This window comes from Leuresthes tenuis, unplaced genomic scaffold (genome assembly GCF_036924035.1).
Source record: "Leuresthes tenuis unplaced genomic scaffold, fLeuTen1.0.hap1 SCAF_16, whole genome shotgun sequence".
Lineage (NCBI taxonomy): Eukaryota > Metazoa > Chordata > Actinopteri > Atheriniformes > Atherinopsidae > Leuresthes > Leuresthes tenuis.
The window spans coordinates 7,169,152-7,189,102 of NW_027325370.1; the positions used below are offsets into that span (position 1 = coordinate 7,169,152).

A 19,951-nucleotide genomic window follows, 5' to 3' on the forward strand; every position below is an offset into this window, starting at 1 on the left:
GTTGTGGGGAAAAGCTTATCACAACTGGACAACTAAATAGGATATATTTTTTTAGTTAGATTCAGTGCACTGATATTGCAAGTATATTTTCATGTATGTGGTGGTTTTGAAGTTTTCTTCATGAGATTCTTCTGATGTCTTTTTTTCTATACAAGTTGTAGACTTGTAATAGCTGTACTGTTTCACTTCTAAACCACTGTGGTACAAAACCACAGGAAAGAGTAATTCTGAGATTTTTTATTAAACCACCTGCTCTCCTCTAACAGCAGCGTGAACAGATCTTAGGAAAAGACCTTTATCTGATGTCCTTGTCCAGCAGGAGGCTGTAATTTATTAGCCATAGCTCTCCATGACCAACAGACCCTGCTCTTCTCCTCCATGCAGTGAACACTGCTGCATGCAGCAGACCCTGCAGTCACAGTGCAAGAGCTCCCTCTACTGCTCAAACGAGGTAACGACTGGTTAGCGTAATTAAAAGCACTACACTGTCTGCAAAATATTTCAGTGAAATAAAATCACTTCAAGAAGAAGATACAATAAAAAGTCCAGTACTCTCACAAAAGTAGTTTATTGTGCCTCTTACTGTTTATATGGCTTTTCTTTGTATGACAAGAGTTGACATAAACAGAGGGTCGACAACACGTTGGCCATGTTGGAAAAAAAAACAAAAAACGTAAGACGACATAATCTCAATGTTCTGCCAGCAATACCATCACTTACATCATGACAGCCCAGCAGAGAGAGGAAGGATGAGGTCATCACACACGTTTTTGTGTGACAGCACCATGCTGAGGGCATCCACCCTATGACTGAAAACATGTTAAAGCATTCACACACACAAACACACGCGCACACACACACACCAAAAAAGCAGAGACCTGCCCATGTTAAAAAGTCAAGTCTCACTGCTACAGAGAGAATGTTCATATTGCTTCAAAGAGAGACAGAAAAACCTCTGAATTGTATATCAGCCATGCTTTCCCAGCTGATCGCCCACTGTGACATTTTGGCAAAAAAGAAGTGATACAAGTACACATAATCCTCTGCTCTTGCTCAAAAAGAAGTGAGAAGATAAGCAAGAAGACAAGATGAGATCATGGCTTGAGGGATGAGAAGGCTGTTTGCTGCATTGATGCCAGCGAGAGCGCAGGTGGGGCAGTGATGACAAAGATGATGATGGACATGGTCACCCCTTCTAGAGAGTGTGACTGGCATCCATGCTATTTTTCAGACTTGTTGCCTTCTAAGTTCACACAGCGGAGCTTGAGAATCCACACATAGTCAAGAATACGCACATAAATATTGCCTGATTCTAGCATGCCTAAAGAGCAGCTAGGGTTTGGTCCTTACTGAAAAGCCCTGAGTCTGATTCCAAAATGTCTTCCATATGAATTCCTGCTTTCGGTTTGCATGTGCCTTTGATCAACGTGTAGTTGCATGCAATGCTGCTATGTGGGGATGTTTGTGTCAATGTTGACTGTGTGTATTCATTTATTGACATCATCGGGGAGTGCTCCAAGTTTGATTGTATTCATTATGTAAATGTTGCAATCAGTAATGGCATTCAAACGGGAATATGCTCAAAGACAGTATTTCCACTCTTGGAGGATCAGAGGTGCCTTACTTGAACAGAGGATCGTAAAAGTGCTACACAAATGGTCAAGTCTTAATCTCTGTCCCAGATCTCTGGGCCAGGTTGGCACATCCGCTACCGTTGAGAATAGAGTGGAAGGAGTGTGTGTGCTTGTTGTAAGCTTACACTGTGCATGAGCTTGAGGGTGTCTTCTTAGTGCACGTGAGAGGGGGCACTCTGTTGAGAGGATCGTCTGATTGTAACTGGAATCTCTGCCAGGGGTCAAACTTATGCTCCGTAGATGACTTTATCTAACTTTGGCACAGATACTTCCTGCATTGACAGCACAGGTTAGCTGCAAAAACAGCTAAATAGAATAATGCCAATTCCCTGATAACAGAAACTGATTAAGTCACTGCAACAAAATAACAGTCCTCCGGGTTGATTATCGTTGACATCCACAATGAGCCTAAGTGCTCAAAGGAGCCAGACCTAAGCATATGTAGCTGATAAGGAAGACCCAGCCAGTTCTAATTACCCTTCTTTCCCTCTGAATATCTTCTCAGGAAAGCTCCTCAAAGAAAAAAATTGTCTAAAAGATTTTTATATGAAACCAGAATAACACATACAAGACAAAATATAATGGTATATAGATATGTATGGAGTTATTCATAAACTCAAAAAAAGAGAAAACATTATTCAAAAGCAATAAGCACAAAAACAAAAGATTAGCATACTCAATTTGGTTTTGCCCTGTACTCTTGTTGTAATGTGCTTGTTGTAATCCATCAGAATCAACTGCTCAGTTCTGGTGTCCGGTTTGGCGGTTCCCCTATTTAGATATAAACAACAACAATAGTGGGAAAAGAAAAGAAATATTTATCTTTCTCAAAAGAGGTTATGTTCTTTTTGTCACGTTAACTTCCCTCATGGCTATGCCAGGAGTTCATATGGTTTACTGCCATCTCCACTTGACTTTATCTTTCTGCAGTTCACTAGTCATGGACGATGTGGCCTGAGTTAGAAGTGTCTGTACACTTAAGGCTCTGCTGTGTTCTGTTGAGGAAGACACAGTGATGTGCAGTAAGGAGAGCGGAGAGGAGCGAGGGAAGGCCAGCATTTTTAAAGGTGGGAGAGCGAGGTTGTGCTGTATGCCTGTATGTAGTTATCTGTGTTTGTGTGTGTGTAGAACCTGTATGTGCATGAGTATGTCTGTGCATGAAATGCTCTGTTCACTGCGCCCTCCCAACAAGGCCTTTCCTTGACCCATCTAAGTTATCCAAAACCCCCCAGGGCTCCCCATCACTGTCCGAGCCCCTGTCTCGCTCTTCATCTCCCACATCATCATCGTCATCTTCATCCTCCTCTTCTGGTGATGGTTCACTGCCATTCTCTGTGGCCCAGCTGTCGTCCTCATCCTCCGCCTCCTGCTTGAGAACCAATGCAGGTGGTGGTGGCGGCGGTGGTGGTGGTGGCGGTGGTGGCTGGCTCTCATTGCACTCTGTTTGGTCATCAAAGGCCTCTGGGTTCTCGAGCATCTCCCTGATCAGAGGAGGCATTGGCCCTGGGATCTCCATCTTCAGAGTGATAGCTCTTTCTGCACCTGGACATGGAGAGTATGAGTTGATAGATACTTATTTAGCTAGTCTTAACAGCACTGCGGTAAAGGAATTAAGTTACCAAAAGACCACAGTAACAGAGTCTGACATGTGGTATAGAGTCTATGAACCCAATAAGACTTTAGCTGAAAAACCTTTCAAAATAATGTTCACTAATGAAAAAATATTGGTATTTGTTCAGAGTGAAAGTCATTTGAGTTTGACAATTAAAATTTTAAAATCACCCTTTGTACTGATGCCTCTGAGGTCTGTGATCTTCATCAGCATGCGGGGGAACATGTGGGGTTTGTTGGGGCGGCGGCGGCGGGCATAGATCTTAAGAGCCTCAAGGAGAGGCTCTTGCAGCTTATCCACTTTCTGAGGCTCCTCTAGATCCATGCGATCTAATAAGAGAAGTAGAGAAGACATACAGTTCTTACTCTATAAATGGATGTATATTTTTAGATTTCCTATCTTGTCAATGTCACATTTAAAGAAAACAGATTTGAAAAAGTCTACACAACTAACTGAATCATTAGGCATGTGTACACTGCAGTACCTCCGCAGATTAGGCAGATGGCACTGAGGAGACCGGTTTCTGTGTCATCCATCTCCAGTGGTAGAAGCTGGCCAGCAAAAGCAAACACCAGATCTGTGAGTGGTCCAAATCCAGCGTTGTGCATCTGAGTTCGGTTCAGAGTCAGGCCATCTGAGAAGGTCATAGTGTCCTGTTCTGGGGTGTAGCGTGTGCAGATTCTCAACATCTATTAGGGCAAGAGGATGGAAAACATCATGACAATTAAAAATGCCGTGTAAATGTCATATAAAAAAGGTCTTCCACCACACACAAAAACATTGGTAGGGGCTAAACAGATAGACATCTGCTCAAGATGTTTGTCTTAAACTGTACTTACACGCAGCATTCCCATGATAAACTTTCTTGTATTACTACTATTGTCCACAAGATGACAGCATATCTTCATTTCAGCATGAGCTATGTCGGTCCTTTCACTCGTCACCAAAATTGAGCAACAGACGAGCCAAAAAAATTGTTATTTTAAGAAGAGACTCACTAGTATGTCCAAGCAGGCTGACTTCAGTAGAGTGATTTGGTCAGCGATGGTGAGGGTGGTGAAACCTGGTAGCCGCTTGGCAAATTCCACAATCTTGATGATGCATTTGGTGGAGAGCTCACTAAACTTGTCCCATAGACCCAGATCTAGCTGAACGCGGTGGTCTGAGCTGGAGTTCTGAACACACACAAAAATCCCCCACAGTTTAGCATTTTGCACCAGAGTAAGTGTGATACTCTGTTTGCATCAAGGAGTGTGTCAGAGCCTCACAACACATTTACATTCTTCATCAATCAAATGAAAAAAAAATCCATTTACATGTTGCATCAATCATGCAGAGGCCACACAGATGGCTTAATGGAGAACTGAATTAGTTAAGCCAGCTCTATGTTGAGAAAGCTACGGTAAATTTATGTCATTATATGCAACTTTGGGAGCTTTCAGAGACAACATAGCTCAAAGAATGTTGCCACATGCGTCATGAGTTAACATCAGACATGGGAGTTTTTCTTTGTGACTTACGGTGGTGTATTTTCCAAGCTGGCAAAGTGACGGAAAGGTTTCTTGATGAGCTTTGCTAACTTTATTGACCAACTCTTCGAGCTCTCCACTTAGCTCATAGCTCTCGGGAAGCATCACCTCCTCCTTCACATCCTTCTTCTTCTTGTTTCTGTCATTACGCACAGCTACATGAAAATAAAATAAAATTAAGTTAGAAATTATTCTATCCTATGCTCAAAATCATCTCTATTTCACAGATTAGCAACAGAATGTTCATTCTTTCTGTGATGATATGCTTAGCATACTCAGCATCTCAAACCTCTGCCAAAGATATGTTGCTTACTGTACAAACAATAACTCAGTGGCAAAAGAAGCTGCTTTTAACAGCATTATCATTGACACTAGCAACCTCCCGCTTATCATCCACTTACTTCCTTGTCAATCTGTCTATTCGACAATACACACAAGCCAATCTACTCTCTCCCACTCTGCCTCCTCTCCCTCCTCCGCCTTCCATACTTTCCTTCCTCTCAGGATATCCAGTAATAGCAGAAGCACAATGTGATCCCGGTCTTAACACACATCCCTCACAAACATTACACCCACATACATGTCCCATGGGCTGTATGAAGGGCAAGAAATTGCCACTTATTGTAAGCCCAGCTGTCCATGTGTAAGGGCAAAAGAAAAGACGGCACAAAACTTGGGTCTTTGATTCAGCGAACAGTGTGAATCCTGCTCCAATCATCTTTGTCATAACTCTAAATCTTGTTTTCTCCTGAGTTGTCTTCATGAATGAGAGCAGTGTCTCTTGCTGGCCAGAGGGCGAGGTTTTGTGGTGAAACAGGAAGTCAGATTCATTTTGTAAAGCGATTAGTCATATGATTGGTACAGTGCCCAGCCTCGCCCCGATCACCACCCCTGGTAGGCTCATCATCTGCTTCTGTCTCTCTGCTGCATAGTTTCCCAGAGTTTCTGACTGAGTTTCTGACATTAAAAGATCAATTTAAAAACCTAAAATCTGTACAAACTGAGTGTCGCTGTGAGTGAATACCCCTTTTGTGAAGTGGTTTTCTCAATCTCTTAGGTTCTGAAAGGCTCACCTTCTTTGGACATGCCGACCTCAAAGCATTTCTGCAGCCTGCAGTACTGGCAGCGGTTGCGTGTGACCTTGTTAATCTGGCAGTTCTTGTCTCGGTGGCAGGTGTACACCATGTTCTTCTGGATACTGCGACGGAAGAAGCCCTGAACCACCAGGAAGCAAGACACAAAAGGGAAGAAGGCAGGAGAAAGAGAATGTGTAGTATAGTTAACAAATAAAGGATGTGACATTTAACCTGGCTCAGATTATCAAAAAGGCTCTTTCCTTCTTAACTTTACAGAAAATAAGTAGTTTTATATCTGTATGTACTAAAGCTCAAAACACTTTTCACTCACCTTGCAGCCCTCACAGGAGCTAACCCCATAGTGGTACCCTGAGGACTTGTCCTGGCACACAAAACAGGGCTTGTAGACACGAGGTGGGGGAGGTGGTGACGGAGAACTGGGTACCATCTCCTCTGAGCTGGTGCTCTGGGTCTCCACCGCTGTGGAAAGGGAGGAAAAAAGAAAAGATAGCAGACCACATGAGCACATAATTTGTCACTGATCACCCTATAGCTACCGCTCACATATATTTGTCAATTCATGGAGTAAATATGTATAGTTGAGTTTGTCTAACTGCATTCAGACATGGAATGACAGCTTACAACTGTTCCTTTCACTCTTCCATACAGAGATACTGAGTAACGGTTGTGGTAAGGTACATTTAGCCCGGAGATGGATTGGATAAGCTATCACATTTAGCTTTTCTCTCTGAAGAGCAAAATTGATAAGATAGGAGCCAGAAACACATATGACCAACTAACAAGAGTTCCCTGCCTCTTACCAACCTTCAAGGCAACTCTATGAGGCACATTTGGAGATATCACTAGCTCATGTGAACACAGTAAAATGAGGGGATAATGAATGCCTGACAGCACAGACAAAACTATTTTTCACTGCAATAAGCAAGAGTGACACTGACTGACAGGTTGTGTGATAAGGATAGGTATTAAAATCAGCTACTGAAGACAAAAGTCAGAAGCTGGCTCCTCCTCATTCCACACATTGACAACAGCTCATGAAGATGTCTTGCACGCAAAGACTGAGCACATGACAATCACACAAGCTCGTAAAACTGGTGTAAGGCTCTATCTCTACTTTTCAAACTAGAATACAGCTGTGACGTCAGTGTCTCTTTATGTCACAAATTTGCAATGACACACTACACTTCATTATCTTCTGAAGCTGACCCTGCATAGGCTCTTTTGCGTGTGTGTATTCCAAAGTTCCCCTGAGAAACATAAGCTGTTGCGCACATAGGACCAGATCATAATTATACATGCTAGCCTGCACAAACTCACAACCACACATGCATTCCCCCCATACACTTTCACCCTTGGTCACAAACACCCCCAACTCTGCATCCCACCACCCCCTGACACACAAACCCTATTTTTCTCTTGTTTCCTGGCCCTAAATTCCTCAATGCAGCCCTGCCAGGTTTTAACAGAGGCCTAAGCTCGTAAGGAGGCCTATAAAGGCGGTCCCATGGCTGAACTGGAGGCCCCAGCCCGGCTGGCCGTCACTTTATTGGGACTCGGTCACCTTGGGCTGCTATTCACACCACCAGCTGTAGCTCCCAGCCCGTAAAAAAAGCCAATCATAAAATAAAAAACAGGGAGGCTCTGAAATTCTAACTTTTACTGCCCCCGCTTCCCCCAGCACCTTCAATGGTAAGCACAGAGGGCTTGCCTAAACTTAATCTACAACCCCCTCCTCCTTTTTCTCCCATCCAAGGCTGAGGCAAAAACCACCAGCTTGGCTTTTAACTAGAGAGGGGAGACTTCAAAAAGAAGAAAAAGGGCATAAAAAGAAGAATTTGATAAAAAACAGAGAAAGAGGAGGAGGAGTGTGAGGGGTGGAGACACAGTTGCTCCTGGGGTGCAAGTCTTGTTCAAGACCAAGTTGACCATCAGCACCACTTTTGCAACAGCTGCTGTGACTGTCCTGCTAAAACCTCATTAATGATAATAACAGAAATATGTTAGACATTTTTCATTTATTGCTTACTGCTACATCTGTTTTTCATATGTATTTTTATATTTGACTCTTCAGAATCCACATTCAAATTCCTCCTTTGAAAGCCTTACTTCGCTGGAGGCAAATATGTTTTCCATTACTTTTTAGAGCAATCCCAAAGCCAAATGTGCAAATCAATCTAAACCTGAAGTTTACACCCACTGAGTGTTTCTGCAGCAGTTCCCATATCTCCTTGGCCAGAATGTAACAAAGCAGCAGGGTCAGTGGGAGAGCAAAAACCCTCTGAACGTGCCATGAACCACTGTTTATGCAATAATAACATCAGCAAATGAGGCTCCAGACCAAGCACTGACAATCCCTCAGAAAGGGACAAACCACATGTGGCGTCAAGTAATGAACACTGACTGACTCTGTCTGAATGGATAAAAAAAAGGGGAGCCAAAGACAGAGAAAGTCCGTCCTGGAGTAAACTCAAGACAGCAGCAATAGAGAAAATACATCAGGCTCCATCAACACATCAAACCTGGTTCATGCCAGAGAACATGACTCCTGGACCCGCCTCCCAGACTGAGCTTCATTCAGCCAACTCCATCCAAATCCCCTGCACCACTTACCCCAGGGCGCCACAGTGAGAGGACCCATTCAGGCGACCACCCTGACCCTTTTCCCCTCTAGCTTCAACTCAGCTCATCACTGTTTAGAAAACAAAGCCCTGTGAAATGAGAGGACCTCCTTATCAGTGCTAAGAGGCCCGGGGCACTATTTGCATGACAATCCGCTGGCTGAGGCCTGGGAGCTGATGACGGACAGATGAGATGAGTGGGATAGGTGGGTGGCTGCTGTTGTTGGGGGAGGAGAAGAAGATAAGTGAGAAGAAGGGAGTTTAGTTATCAGTAGCCACTGTTCTCTTTCTGCTAAGTATCAGTTGACTCCCTAATCCCTTGTTCCAATGGTCTCTGTGCACAAGTGGCCCAGCTGCACTGACCTGCTCCTCTGCTTACACACACGGACACACTAACAGATAGAGAACAATCTGCTCCACTACCATTGAATGCTTCAGCCTGAGTGGGATGTGGAGTACATCACTCTCCACAACCTCATTAGATGTAAAATGTAACTGCACATGACAGAAATAGCTGTTTAGCTGAAGGTGACTTCAAGTAGGTCAATTGCATTAAATTCTAGGTCAAGTCAAGTGAGCCAATCAGCATCCCTTTGGCATCAACAGATACAATAGAAGATAAAAGAGAGAGCAGGAAGAAAAAAATGAATAAAAACATAGGGCTTTCTCATTACACCTACTTGCCTGTTGTTCACCCAACTGAAAAGGGGAGTGTTTCTAATGTATGTGAGCAAAGGCATGACTATGCAGCTCCTGTTTTGTGTTGCAACAGACTTCTTTTAACTGAGCAGCATATGACATTCTGGCAGTGCAACAAGTATTCTTTCACAATAAGCCTGCAAATTTTGTCTACGTGACTTGTTCGAGTGATTGAATCTTCAGTGGGACACTCATAAAGAAGTCTAGTCTTGGTATGTGAGAGTGAATGCATAGGCTGTTTCTGTCTAAGGGAAGTGTACATACAGGGCAGTACGTAAGCAAATAGCACAGAGGTATTTGTAAGTGCACATTTTGGTGCCTATAGTCAAGTTTCCATCCAAATGTATGATACATTCTTTACTGTTAGTCAATATAACTCTTTAACAAGGGCTGCAGAATAAGTGGAGGCAATTAGATGTACCAGTCAAACCTCAAGAGGAGGAAAACTATCTGTGAATATATTAACATGATGAAAGGAAGAATGGCAACAGAGAACAAAGGGGATGATGGACTTTTAAAGACTTTAAAATAACTAAAAAGTTCTGGTGACGACCCTTATTGCGTTTGTAAGTCATGTGATTTCTCTATAGCATGATATTTTTTTTCTTCTTAAATGTAGTTTCCCCTCAGCTGTTTTTACACATACGCTGAAAAATACAGACGTCAAACCAGCTGTTTGGAAATACATCTTGCATCAAGTACATGTGCAACTCTGTGCCGTTTCTTTGCAACCTTGATTTAACAAGCAAATCAAATGTTTGGAACTGTGCTCCCGTAAGCTATAGTACTCTCCATTAAACTATTCCCTTTGTGTGTGTGTGTGTGTGAGCACAATTGTGTGGGTCTCACAGTCTTCTGTTTGTTTTATATGGCAAGCGTGGGCATGTGGGGCTTTTTTATCCATGTCTACATTTGTTTAAAAGCCTATATGTTCTTACTGAACACACTGAGCAGTATAAAAGTGTGAGACTTTGAGGTGGGAGATAGGGGCACAGTAGGGATAAGTTCTGGGCAGACAGTAGTGGCAGACGGACAGCAGATTGGGAGAGGATGGTGAACAGTGGGCTGGGAGAATCGCTGGCACACTAGGTGGGGCCTTATGGGGGTGCCCTTGGCCCTCAACGCTGTGGCCGAGGCTATAGCACCGCAGGGCACTGATTGAGTGACCATTAGTATACTGAAAGGTTTCCATGAAGAAGTAGGCTTCATAAAAGAGGAAAAGAAAGTACCACACCCATGTCAGTGGTACCAATGCATTTCACTCTCCTTCACTACGTCTCTCTGCCCACGTCTTCCTGCCATCACTCTGAGTCTTCTGCCACAATGCCCCACACAACAGGCTCGTTTCCTTCCTATTTTCAGCACCAGTCTTTCCGGAGGATCTCCGTCATTACTTTTGAAGCCACTTCTCTGTGTCCTTTGCTAATACACTTTCCTCAATGTGCTCTCATTTCCCACAGGTCACATACTCCTTTGAGGGTCTGTTACACACAGATGAGTCACCTGCAAGCTTTCAAGTTGGAGGTCTACAAAGTCTCTGCTGTGAGTTACAAAGCACTCACTAAGACTATGTGACTGTGTGACTACAGCTGAGAAAGAAATCTAGAGAGAAATAGGGAAATAAAAAAGAGGGAGGAAGACGAAGAATTTCTTAGTAACCTTACATGGATTGGGGGGGTGCTTTCATTAAAGGTGATGAGCAGTAACAATGCCTTTCAACAGCTGTCAGAAAGCCCATTACCTGGGCTCCCACAGACAGACACACATGCCTGTAAAGGGACCCAGTAAAGGTGACCTTTGAAACTAGGCCTATGAAAAAACAGGGTTGGCAAGCAGGAGAAACTCAGTTTTGAGAAATGAAAACACACAAGTTGGCCAGACATTACAACACACACATACACAGTCCACACACATACAAAGGAATTTACACCCCTTTGTTATAGCCAGCAGAAAGCCATGTAAACCAGAGACACATGAGCACATATGTGAATATCCATAATACACACATAAAAGATGTTGTCATCTGTTCATGGCTGTCTGAGGAGTTACTGACAAAACTCTGGACTTCTGGAAAATGACACAATGTCACACACAATGTGCTGCCAACACACATACGTAACCTCTCTTCATCTATAGTTCCCTACCAAAAAGTGTATAAGCAGAGTAGAGCAGGAAAGGCAGCAGGTGGTATAAGCACGTATCCTCAAGGCACATTTTAAAAGGTGGAATTACCCCTGCAGTCTGGTGGTGCTCTCAAAACACCCTTTCTTCTTTACAGCACCTCATAAAGGGCCTTTTGATATTTGCCTGATGGAGTTGGCCAAGCCAACATTTGGCGGCCACCCCTCCCTTTCCTGCACCACACAACCTTGTCAACTAAAGAAACACAAGTTGGCTTCAAACAGACAAACTGCTTGTCCCCCGTGAACCCTGCGAATAAAGTTTCCTTCAAATGTCCTTGCACAAAACCTGAGGGAGGCGGTATTAAAAAGAGAGGGAAATTCAAGGAAATGTAATTTCAATAAAAGGTCTTTAGGCAGTGGCCTTTAATGACAAGCGCAGGAAAAAGAAGACAGTCAAGTGCAGATCTCCGGAAAAAATATGCGCCCTCGTCCCTGCGGAGAGCTCCAGCTGACTCTTCATCTGCCCACCAGCAGACAAAGAGGGACAGAGCTCACCTCCAGTGACTGTAGAGTGAACCCAAACCTGGCAATGCAGCACAAGCATGAGCCATTGATCATGTCAAGAAGACAGCACAACTTATGGGCAGGCAAGGAAGCAGGCAAGGAAGCAGACATAAAGCGGAGGCAGGCAAACAGGCGAGGTGAGGAGAGAAGTGAGGAGAAAACAGTCATCGAGGGAAACCCTGACTCTTTGATCCTTAGGTTGTTTCTCGTCCTCCCAGACTTCCTTTCACCATCTGTAGCCTGGCTCTCACCTGTCTGTCTCTGGCAAGGCCACAAGCGCTCGTTCAATTGCTATTGCTTCCTCTCTACAACAATAGAAACCTTCAAAAGTAGAAGTAGCCCAGCAATGGCTGCAGCTTTGCTCTGTCAGAGGAAGTGAGGGGAAAGGAGGATAACGTAAACAACAACAGTAGTATTCACTAAAGCACTTCAGGGAACCACTACAGGCCACGGTGTGCAAGTGCAAGCCTCCCACTGAAAGAAACAAGCTCACCCACAAGTAATTGTACACAGTTCATTCCCACCCAATATGTAAATGACCGTACCAAAGCATTTACTCACACAGTTTCCTCTTGGTATCTTCCATACTAAGGCTGAGTGACTGTGACTATCTCTACTTATGAAAAGACTTGTGAGCTTTCTCAATCAAGAAAATAAATCTAAAAGAACCATTCACAGACAAAAGAAAATACATAGCCTGAGAAAAAGATATACAGAAAAGTAGCAGAGTAACAAGAAAATGACTGACTTCCTGGTGTCTGACTGATCTATAATCTATAAGTATATAGTGATCTTTGAAATGCTGGCAGTCCCCTTAATCTGGCACAAACACTCAGTCATATCAGATGTAAAAGTAACTCTGGGAAACTTTTGCTTTGAGTGAGTCAGTGGAGCAATGATGCATATCAGAATATTTCACTTTTGCTTGGCAAACAACCGCCAACAAGTTGCCCAACTCTGCATCTGGGCGGGGACTGTCAAAGCTCTGCTGAGACACTCAAGTTTAAACCACACACTGATTCATTTCCTCCTGGCAGATGTCGCAGAAGGAAATTAAGATCAACATATGGGGCAACAATGTTGCATTTTGGCATTTTGAGTATTACCATTCAGTATACATGAAAAGGTTACAGACAACAGGAGGGACTACCCGGTCAGTCACTTTTCTGAGTGTACCCTGAATAATATACAGAACATCTCAAGTAACCCATAATTAATCTTCCAGATTTCCTGTCTGGCTATCTGTGTAGTTGGTTTTCTCTCTCTTAAAGTTGATAAATATAGTTTTGGTCACAGGATGGTAATAGTAAGCTCTCAATCAGTGACAGGTCATGCTATAGTGGAGACATATTATCTGTTGTATTGTTTGTAGCCACCAAAAATCATGTGCTATTTTTTTCTGTGTCAGTGCATGCCTGCTTGTGAGTGTGTGTGTGAGTGTGCACTGCTTGTGTCAGATTCAGTGGAAAATATCTACCTCAGGGGTCAACTGCGTCACTGACCATGTAAACGTCAAACTATTAAACTAGCAATTGTTTTTGTTTCCTCAGGAAGATGCTTACCTGAGAGACGGATTAATAGAAAAAACATTCATATATAACAAATCTCTGCATCCTGTAACTATATTTACACATACTAGGTTTGTAAAATGTTTGTAAAACCTGTACCTGTCAAATGTACCATAATTGTGTCAGTGAGGACATGACAGTGAAATAAAAATAAAAAATAAACACCATAACTTAAACTGGACTTTATTTTATGAAATATCAATAAGCACAAAGTCTGTCAAAGACAGACACAGAAACTAATGTAAATATATCAGTATCCACAGCAGTACAGTAGACTATCTGTAAAATTTGAAAACATGTGTACATTAAAAGGAAAACTGAGTGCCTTGAGAAAATATGACAACAGGCTGGAGAAAATCTCATTACTGAGCAGCTTGTAAATTTCTCAAGATGTGAACACATGCTTCTGTTTCCTACCATAACCTGGTTTCTCACAGTAACCTGGTTTCATGTGCACATGTAAAGAAACACTCACAGATGCACAGAAAGGCATCTGTGAAGATCTCTACTGACATTCATCTTCTCGCAAATTGACAGTTAGACGCACAATTACAGGCATGTCGGTTTACACACACCTGTTCCTCCTCACAGATCACACAGCCAAAATATAGTCACAAAGACATGCTAAGACTGAAATGGGCGCACTGCAGTGCAGACACACAAACAAATTTAAAAAAAAGCATGTATATACAAATGAACTCGTGCACCATTACCAGAAAGATGGTCACGGCAGTTGCACATATGCTCACTGGCAGAATTTGACTAATGTTCAAGGGAAAACAATGCCAACAGGCCTCCTTCCATTTCTTCCTCCCGCTCTCTATCCCGTCCATCACTCTCCACCTCTGAGCTCAGATAATAGCTGTACTACACCAGCCGCTCACCACTCCCTGCCAAACACTGTTCGCTGCGTAAACATGACCCATTCACACATACACAGAGGGACAGTCGGGCTCGTCTGGGTTTCCAGTCCAGGTCTGGCTGTCCCAGGCCTCAGCTTCTCATAACAGTAAGCCCTAGCAACACTCGAGCCAAGCCGTCAGTCAATAACATGGTGGTGAGAGAACTGCCATCTTCATATTCAGCGCACACACGGCTCCAAGCTGGTGTACACATGCTTCAATGCATGCTATAAACAACCATCAATGTGTAAGGGTACATTACACGCTAACCAGCGAAATAAAACTCTCAGGTTAATGCATTAGTGCAGCCCACACACATTTACACATAGTTTGCCAATTGCCCACGCCTTTGTTAAAGGAAAAATGTGCCTGGCAGCCAAAAAGCTGTTCTCAGTAAACAGTTACAATAGCAGTAGCCAGACATGGATGTTGGAGTGGGCAGCCACAATACCTCTGTGACCAGCAAACTATTGTGAAAGAACTTACAAAAGTTCACATTTTATGCTCCGATCTCATACACTGATACAGACTGATAGCCTTAATAACAGCCAGATCTACCATACTGGGCTCAACCCGTTTAAAAGGATGTTCTTTGAAACAGTGCTAAAAAAAACATCACCAACATGGAAAGGAAAGCACAAACAACCAGTCCAAGGTGACAGAATCAGCCTCCACAAGGTGGTTGATGAGTTTTATTTACAGTAGTGTGACTGACGCTGCCGAGGGGCTATAAACTGCTATTAGAGCAGAACTGGATTCCAGCACAGCCCTGAGGAATCCAGCCTGGCACATTGTCTGTCTCTGGATTTGACACAGCAGTCTGGGTACCCAACGCCAACCGAACAGACATGTAAACACTGCATACATTGACATATAAGAGTTTGCTCACAGACTGGTTGCCACTTTTTTTTTTTTTTTTTTGCTTAAGCAGAACCACACATGAAAAAAGGGCTTGTAGAAAAAACTTTAGGCAACTGCTGGGATTGAGTCTGTTTATTTATAGGCCACACTGCCCATTAATGGGCTTGGCTATTACTAAGGGGGTGAGACAGATCTGTGAACAAGGGGGAGTGACACTGCCACACAAGTAGAATCTCGAAAATGGCAACGAGCTATAAAAATGTTTCCATGATATACTGCAACATCATACAATGCATAGAATAAAATAATTACATGGCACAATTTTACACTGTACAGTAAAAGTCAGGCTCTTTTGCTGACATGGAAAACAAAAAGCTTTTCCTTTGCACCAGTATTTTGAACATTATTTTCTCTGGACTTTTAACTTCAAACAATTAATTCAGGGTAAAAGTGAGAGGTTTTCCCTATAGCATTGATCAGTTTCCCTGCCAAAATCATTACAAATGTATGTACATATTTATATCTATCTATCTATCTATATATATATATATATATATAGAGAGAGAGAGAGATACGTGTATATCCCTCCTTCCACACCTCCTCCTATCCAAGGTACCACTATCTATTCCTAGTCCTTCCCCCTCAGGCATTCTAATCTTTTAATTGAATCTTTTGTGATTATAATTAAATAACAGTGGACTTCTATCAGGGAGAAAATGATTGAGCCAGAATGTGCCAATGGTCACAGGAAGCTCTTATTTCTCTGCCACTGCTACCAAGATCTATATCCCCATTCCAGTTAGCTCCTCATTTCACCTCTGAACAGCACATTAGGGGAAAACAAAGAGGCTCATGTGCCAATAGATGTGTGCGTGAGAGACTACCAACATAGCAACAAACTAGTCAGGCATCTGTTACTGATCAGGCTATTGTGTGTAATGCTTTTGAACATCACAGTGGAAATCCTTACTGTGCTCAAAGTGATCAAGATACAGAAGAATTTTATTTTGGGGAAAGAAACACACTTTCCCTTTTTTTGACCCCAGAGATCTGCCAAACGTAATTGCCTCATTCTTCTACTCAAATGAACATGACAGAGAGGGAGATTGGTCTGCATAGGCTCTCTCAAATGGCTTCCCCAGCAGTTGACTAATTCAGTTCTCATTGACGTATGACTAAATCAGTGTCCATTATCCTTATGTGTGGGGCAGCTCAGATGTAGTACCAGCGCCGTGGCATACGGCACTTAAGAGCATTACACAGACCAAGCTGGTTGAAAGGGTCTTCTTTTCAGTGAACTGACAAGGCTGCCACACATATAGTGGATCTGACACTGACCAGGACATAGCCTCTGACTAACCTCTGACATTGAGGTCTTCTACTACAGCACAAAAAAACAGGAAAACTGACCACACTCTTTTAAGTCTGCCAATTGTCTCTGGCCAGCAGCCAACAGTAGTGATACTTATCACCACAGCAGATTTACTGCCAAGACAATCGGATATTCTCAGTTGTTGGAAGATTTGGGGGACAAACATGTTTTTATTGCATTTTCACCAGGTTACTAAAGAGGAAAGTCTTCTGATGCACATAATTTTTTTTCTGAAATGCACTACAAAGTGTGCACTTGTAAAACAGTTGATATCCTTTTAGGTAAGAAAAAAACACTTTGACATCAAGAATCATGGCAGGGCCAGGTGAATCTCTTTACAAACACACTGGTTTATTTGGTGTGCTGAGTGCATGTTTCTCTGACTGTGGCATTAAGAGACAGGCAGGTCCCTCTGTTGTGCAGCTGAGCTGGCTTAATGAGATATCAGACTCAAACAGCAATTCATCAGCTTCATTGATGAGGACAATGAGGGGCAACTGCTTCAGTAAAGAGAGGTATTATGGCTCTTCACGCAGGGATAGGACAGCCTCATTTACAAAGGTTACTGGGCACAGAGGGTTTGAAACACTACACCACAGCCAGCCTCCACTTTGCTCTGCTCTGTTAGACTCAGCTCTCATACCCTCGAGGCAGCTTCTCAGCACTTCTTATATCTTTGATTTTGAGGAACAAAGACTCAAAAGAAAAATGTGCTTGTGGAATCTGGGGGCCGGATTTTTAAAAGTGTGCATGTGTGTGAATGGGTTAAAAGGAGAGGCCATAGAGGCCTGATTGATTAAATAAACAAATCTCATCTTGTTATCATCAGGGTTCCCCTTGCTAAGCAGAGCAGGCTGGGCTGGCTGGAGTCCCCTCTGGCCTCAGCCTCCACTGACAGGGCATCTGTCTTCATTAAAGCTCAGCCAGTGTGCATGACGGCCACTGAAATGCTGTTGTCTTCACGATTAATGAAGACTGATGACTCCCCCCAAGAGGCAGTAACAAGGAACAAAAAGCAGAGGGGTGAGCTAACAGAACAATACAAAAAAAGTCCCAACCATCTTCAAGCAGCTCCTAAGAACAAGAAAACAGATAAGTTGTTTATCTGATTGCTCCAGCTCCTATTACATTTGTGATTATTTTTCCGCTGTCATATCTGGCTTGGTTCCCTCCACACTTCTCCCACCGTACCATTCCTTGCAACCCCCCCACCACCTCCACTCCTTTTCCACTGTCACACACTCCTCACACTGCAGTAGCAGCCCCCTTGAAGTGTATGGAAATGAACCCCAGTTGTTGTCAGAGTCAGAGGCTTTACTAAGATAGAGGTGGAAGATGGGAACAAAAAAATGAGGCAAACAGAAGACAAGAGCAGAAGAGAGTAGAAAAAGCTGTCCAGTATGTCCCTCTGCTTTCTTGGGACTTTGTATGAGCTCCTATTTCCTCATTCATTTATTCATTAAATAATTAATCAACTTATTAATTCATGGCTGTTTGGCAAAGAGGAACATCATTATCCATAGGCAAAAAAAAATTCTCTGACTTATGAGGGCGGGAGCAGGTTACACAAAACTTTAAGCATCTGTAACATCAGAACAGCATACTTTGGTTGTTTGTAACTAAGTGGGTAGTATAAACTCACGCTATGAATATTTACATCTATTCTGATTATGTTCTCTTCTTGTCTGTCACAAAACCTTTTCCTCTTTAACATGGTAAGGTCATACCTCAGGTGGCTCATATTATCAATGAAACTTGACTCCATGGGTGCAATCCTAAAAGTCAAACATGGACACAGGCAGGATCACACAAGACCAAAAAAAACACAGATCAACAATGAATATGATATCATTGCAGAGAGTTTCTTTCAGATGGCCAAGCAGCTCCAACTCGCTGTGAGGGAAGAAGGGAGGAGAAGAGACTGTCTGTCCCAGTCTTTTCCTGTGCTGCTCTGTGGCCCCTGACAGCAGCCCCCTTGGCTGAGCCCTGAGGGGTAAACAACCCAGCAACAAGAAAAAGAGTGTGTGTGTGTGTGTGTGGGTGTGTGTGTGCGTGTGTGAAAGAAAGAAAGAAAGATAGAGAGAGAGAGAGAGAGAGAGAGAGAGAGAGAGAGAGAGAGAGAGAGAGAGAGAGAGAGAGAGAGAGAGAGACATGTCACAGAAATAATACGGCAGGATGCCACTTACACTGAACACTGGCACTGCCCGTCCAGGCGAAGGGGTCCAACCCTGCGAAGAAGGGGCTTGCCTTCCGCAGCATACATGCACCGCGACTGGTGACATCATAGAGCTGACGGGGGCCCATTCCCAGAGCCTCCATACAGTCAAACATGGTACCCCCCACCCTAAGCTCAAATCACAACGAGCACTCAGTCCGGGCTGTGTCCTGCCGTGCTTTAACTGCTAACGTCACTTGCTGAGGCAGTGACAACAACACACAGCAGCAACAGCTATCTGGATTTGCTTCCCTCCCTTCGCTTATCTCTCGCTGTCACTCTCTGTGCTGTTCTTTCCTGCCGATGCTGAGTTTCCCTCTTTCCGTCTCACTGGAATGCAGATCTGGTTCCTGCCTTGCTGGGCTGGGCTGAGTTGAGCGTGACTCTGCCTCTCTAGTTTTCGCCTACCCCTGGGTGAGCTGCTCCCTGTCTGCTGTAACAGACCTAAATAAGAGCCTCTCACAGCTCTCGCTGAGCCCCAGACACAGCAGAGCGAACCAACTGCTTCGGCATGACGCTCTGAGAGGGGGTGGAGAGAGACACAGAGAATGCCAGAGAGGGCGGGATAAAGAGAGGAACCCAGAGGGGAGGCGTGATGGAGGGAGGAGAAAGGGCTGTCCAGAACCTACACTGGAGGAAGAACTAATCTGCTTAGAGGACAAAACTTTATTCCCATTCTTCTTGTGCTTTTTTGTCTGTGCTCCTTTCATGTTTCACATTTCAGCCCTAAATGCAAACAAAAACTCACAAACACCCCTTTCCCATTCATATCTGGTCCCTGTCTGTCTCCTCACAGCACCTCCCCCAGTTCTCTGCAGTAAATATGAGCCCCGTCCCCTCCCTCTTCTGAGCCCCCGTCTCTAATCATAACCATATTAAAGTCCAGCCACTGGTCGAGCATTTATGTGTGTGTCAGAAAGAGAGCCAGAGAGAAAAAGAACACTGTGCTTTGGTTGAACCTAGAAACCAGATGCCACGGTAAATCCCTCCCTCCTCTCTGTATGCTTCAAGGAATAGAGGATGGGCAGTACTTTCTGTCTTTCCCTCTGGAAGTGCTTCAACAGTGATGAATGAGAGCTGCCTTGCTCAATCGCTGCAGAGCATTTACACAAACAAACACCCTCAATATACAAACACACCATGTGCAGGACACACTC

General features: G+C 43.6%; 1 protein-coding gene across 3 annotated transcripts in view; it reads right to left on the reverse strand.

The window, feature by feature from the left end:
* Window positions 1–552: 552 nt before the first annotated feature.
* Window positions 553–19,951, reverse strand: part of rarga (retinoic acid receptor gamma a) — a 41,226-nt gene continuing 21,827 nt past the window's right edge. For 2 of the 3 annotated variants that reach the window (XM_072366273.1, XM_072366272.1), the window contains exons 3-9: window positions 6,183–6,331; window positions 5,849–5,990; window positions 4,767–4,930; window positions 4,245–4,421; window positions 3,731–3,935; window positions 3,417–3,575; window positions 553–3,176 (exon numbers count right to left, since the gene is read on the reverse strand). In XM_072366273.1, the coding sequence (XP_072222374.1) occupies window positions 2,806–3,176; window positions 3,417–3,575; window positions 3,731–3,935; window positions 4,245–4,421; window positions 4,767–4,930; window positions 5,849–5,990; window positions 6,183–6,331 (1,367 nt within the window). In that variant the 3' untranslated portion in view covers window positions 553–2,805. Of the gene's footprint in view, window positions 3,177–3,416; window positions 3,576–3,730; window positions 3,936–4,244; window positions 4,422–4,766; window positions 4,931–5,848; window positions 5,991–6,182; window positions 6,332–18,765; window positions 19,331–19,951 lie in introns of those variants that run through there. The other variant, XM_072366274.1, reaches the window with a different exon arrangement.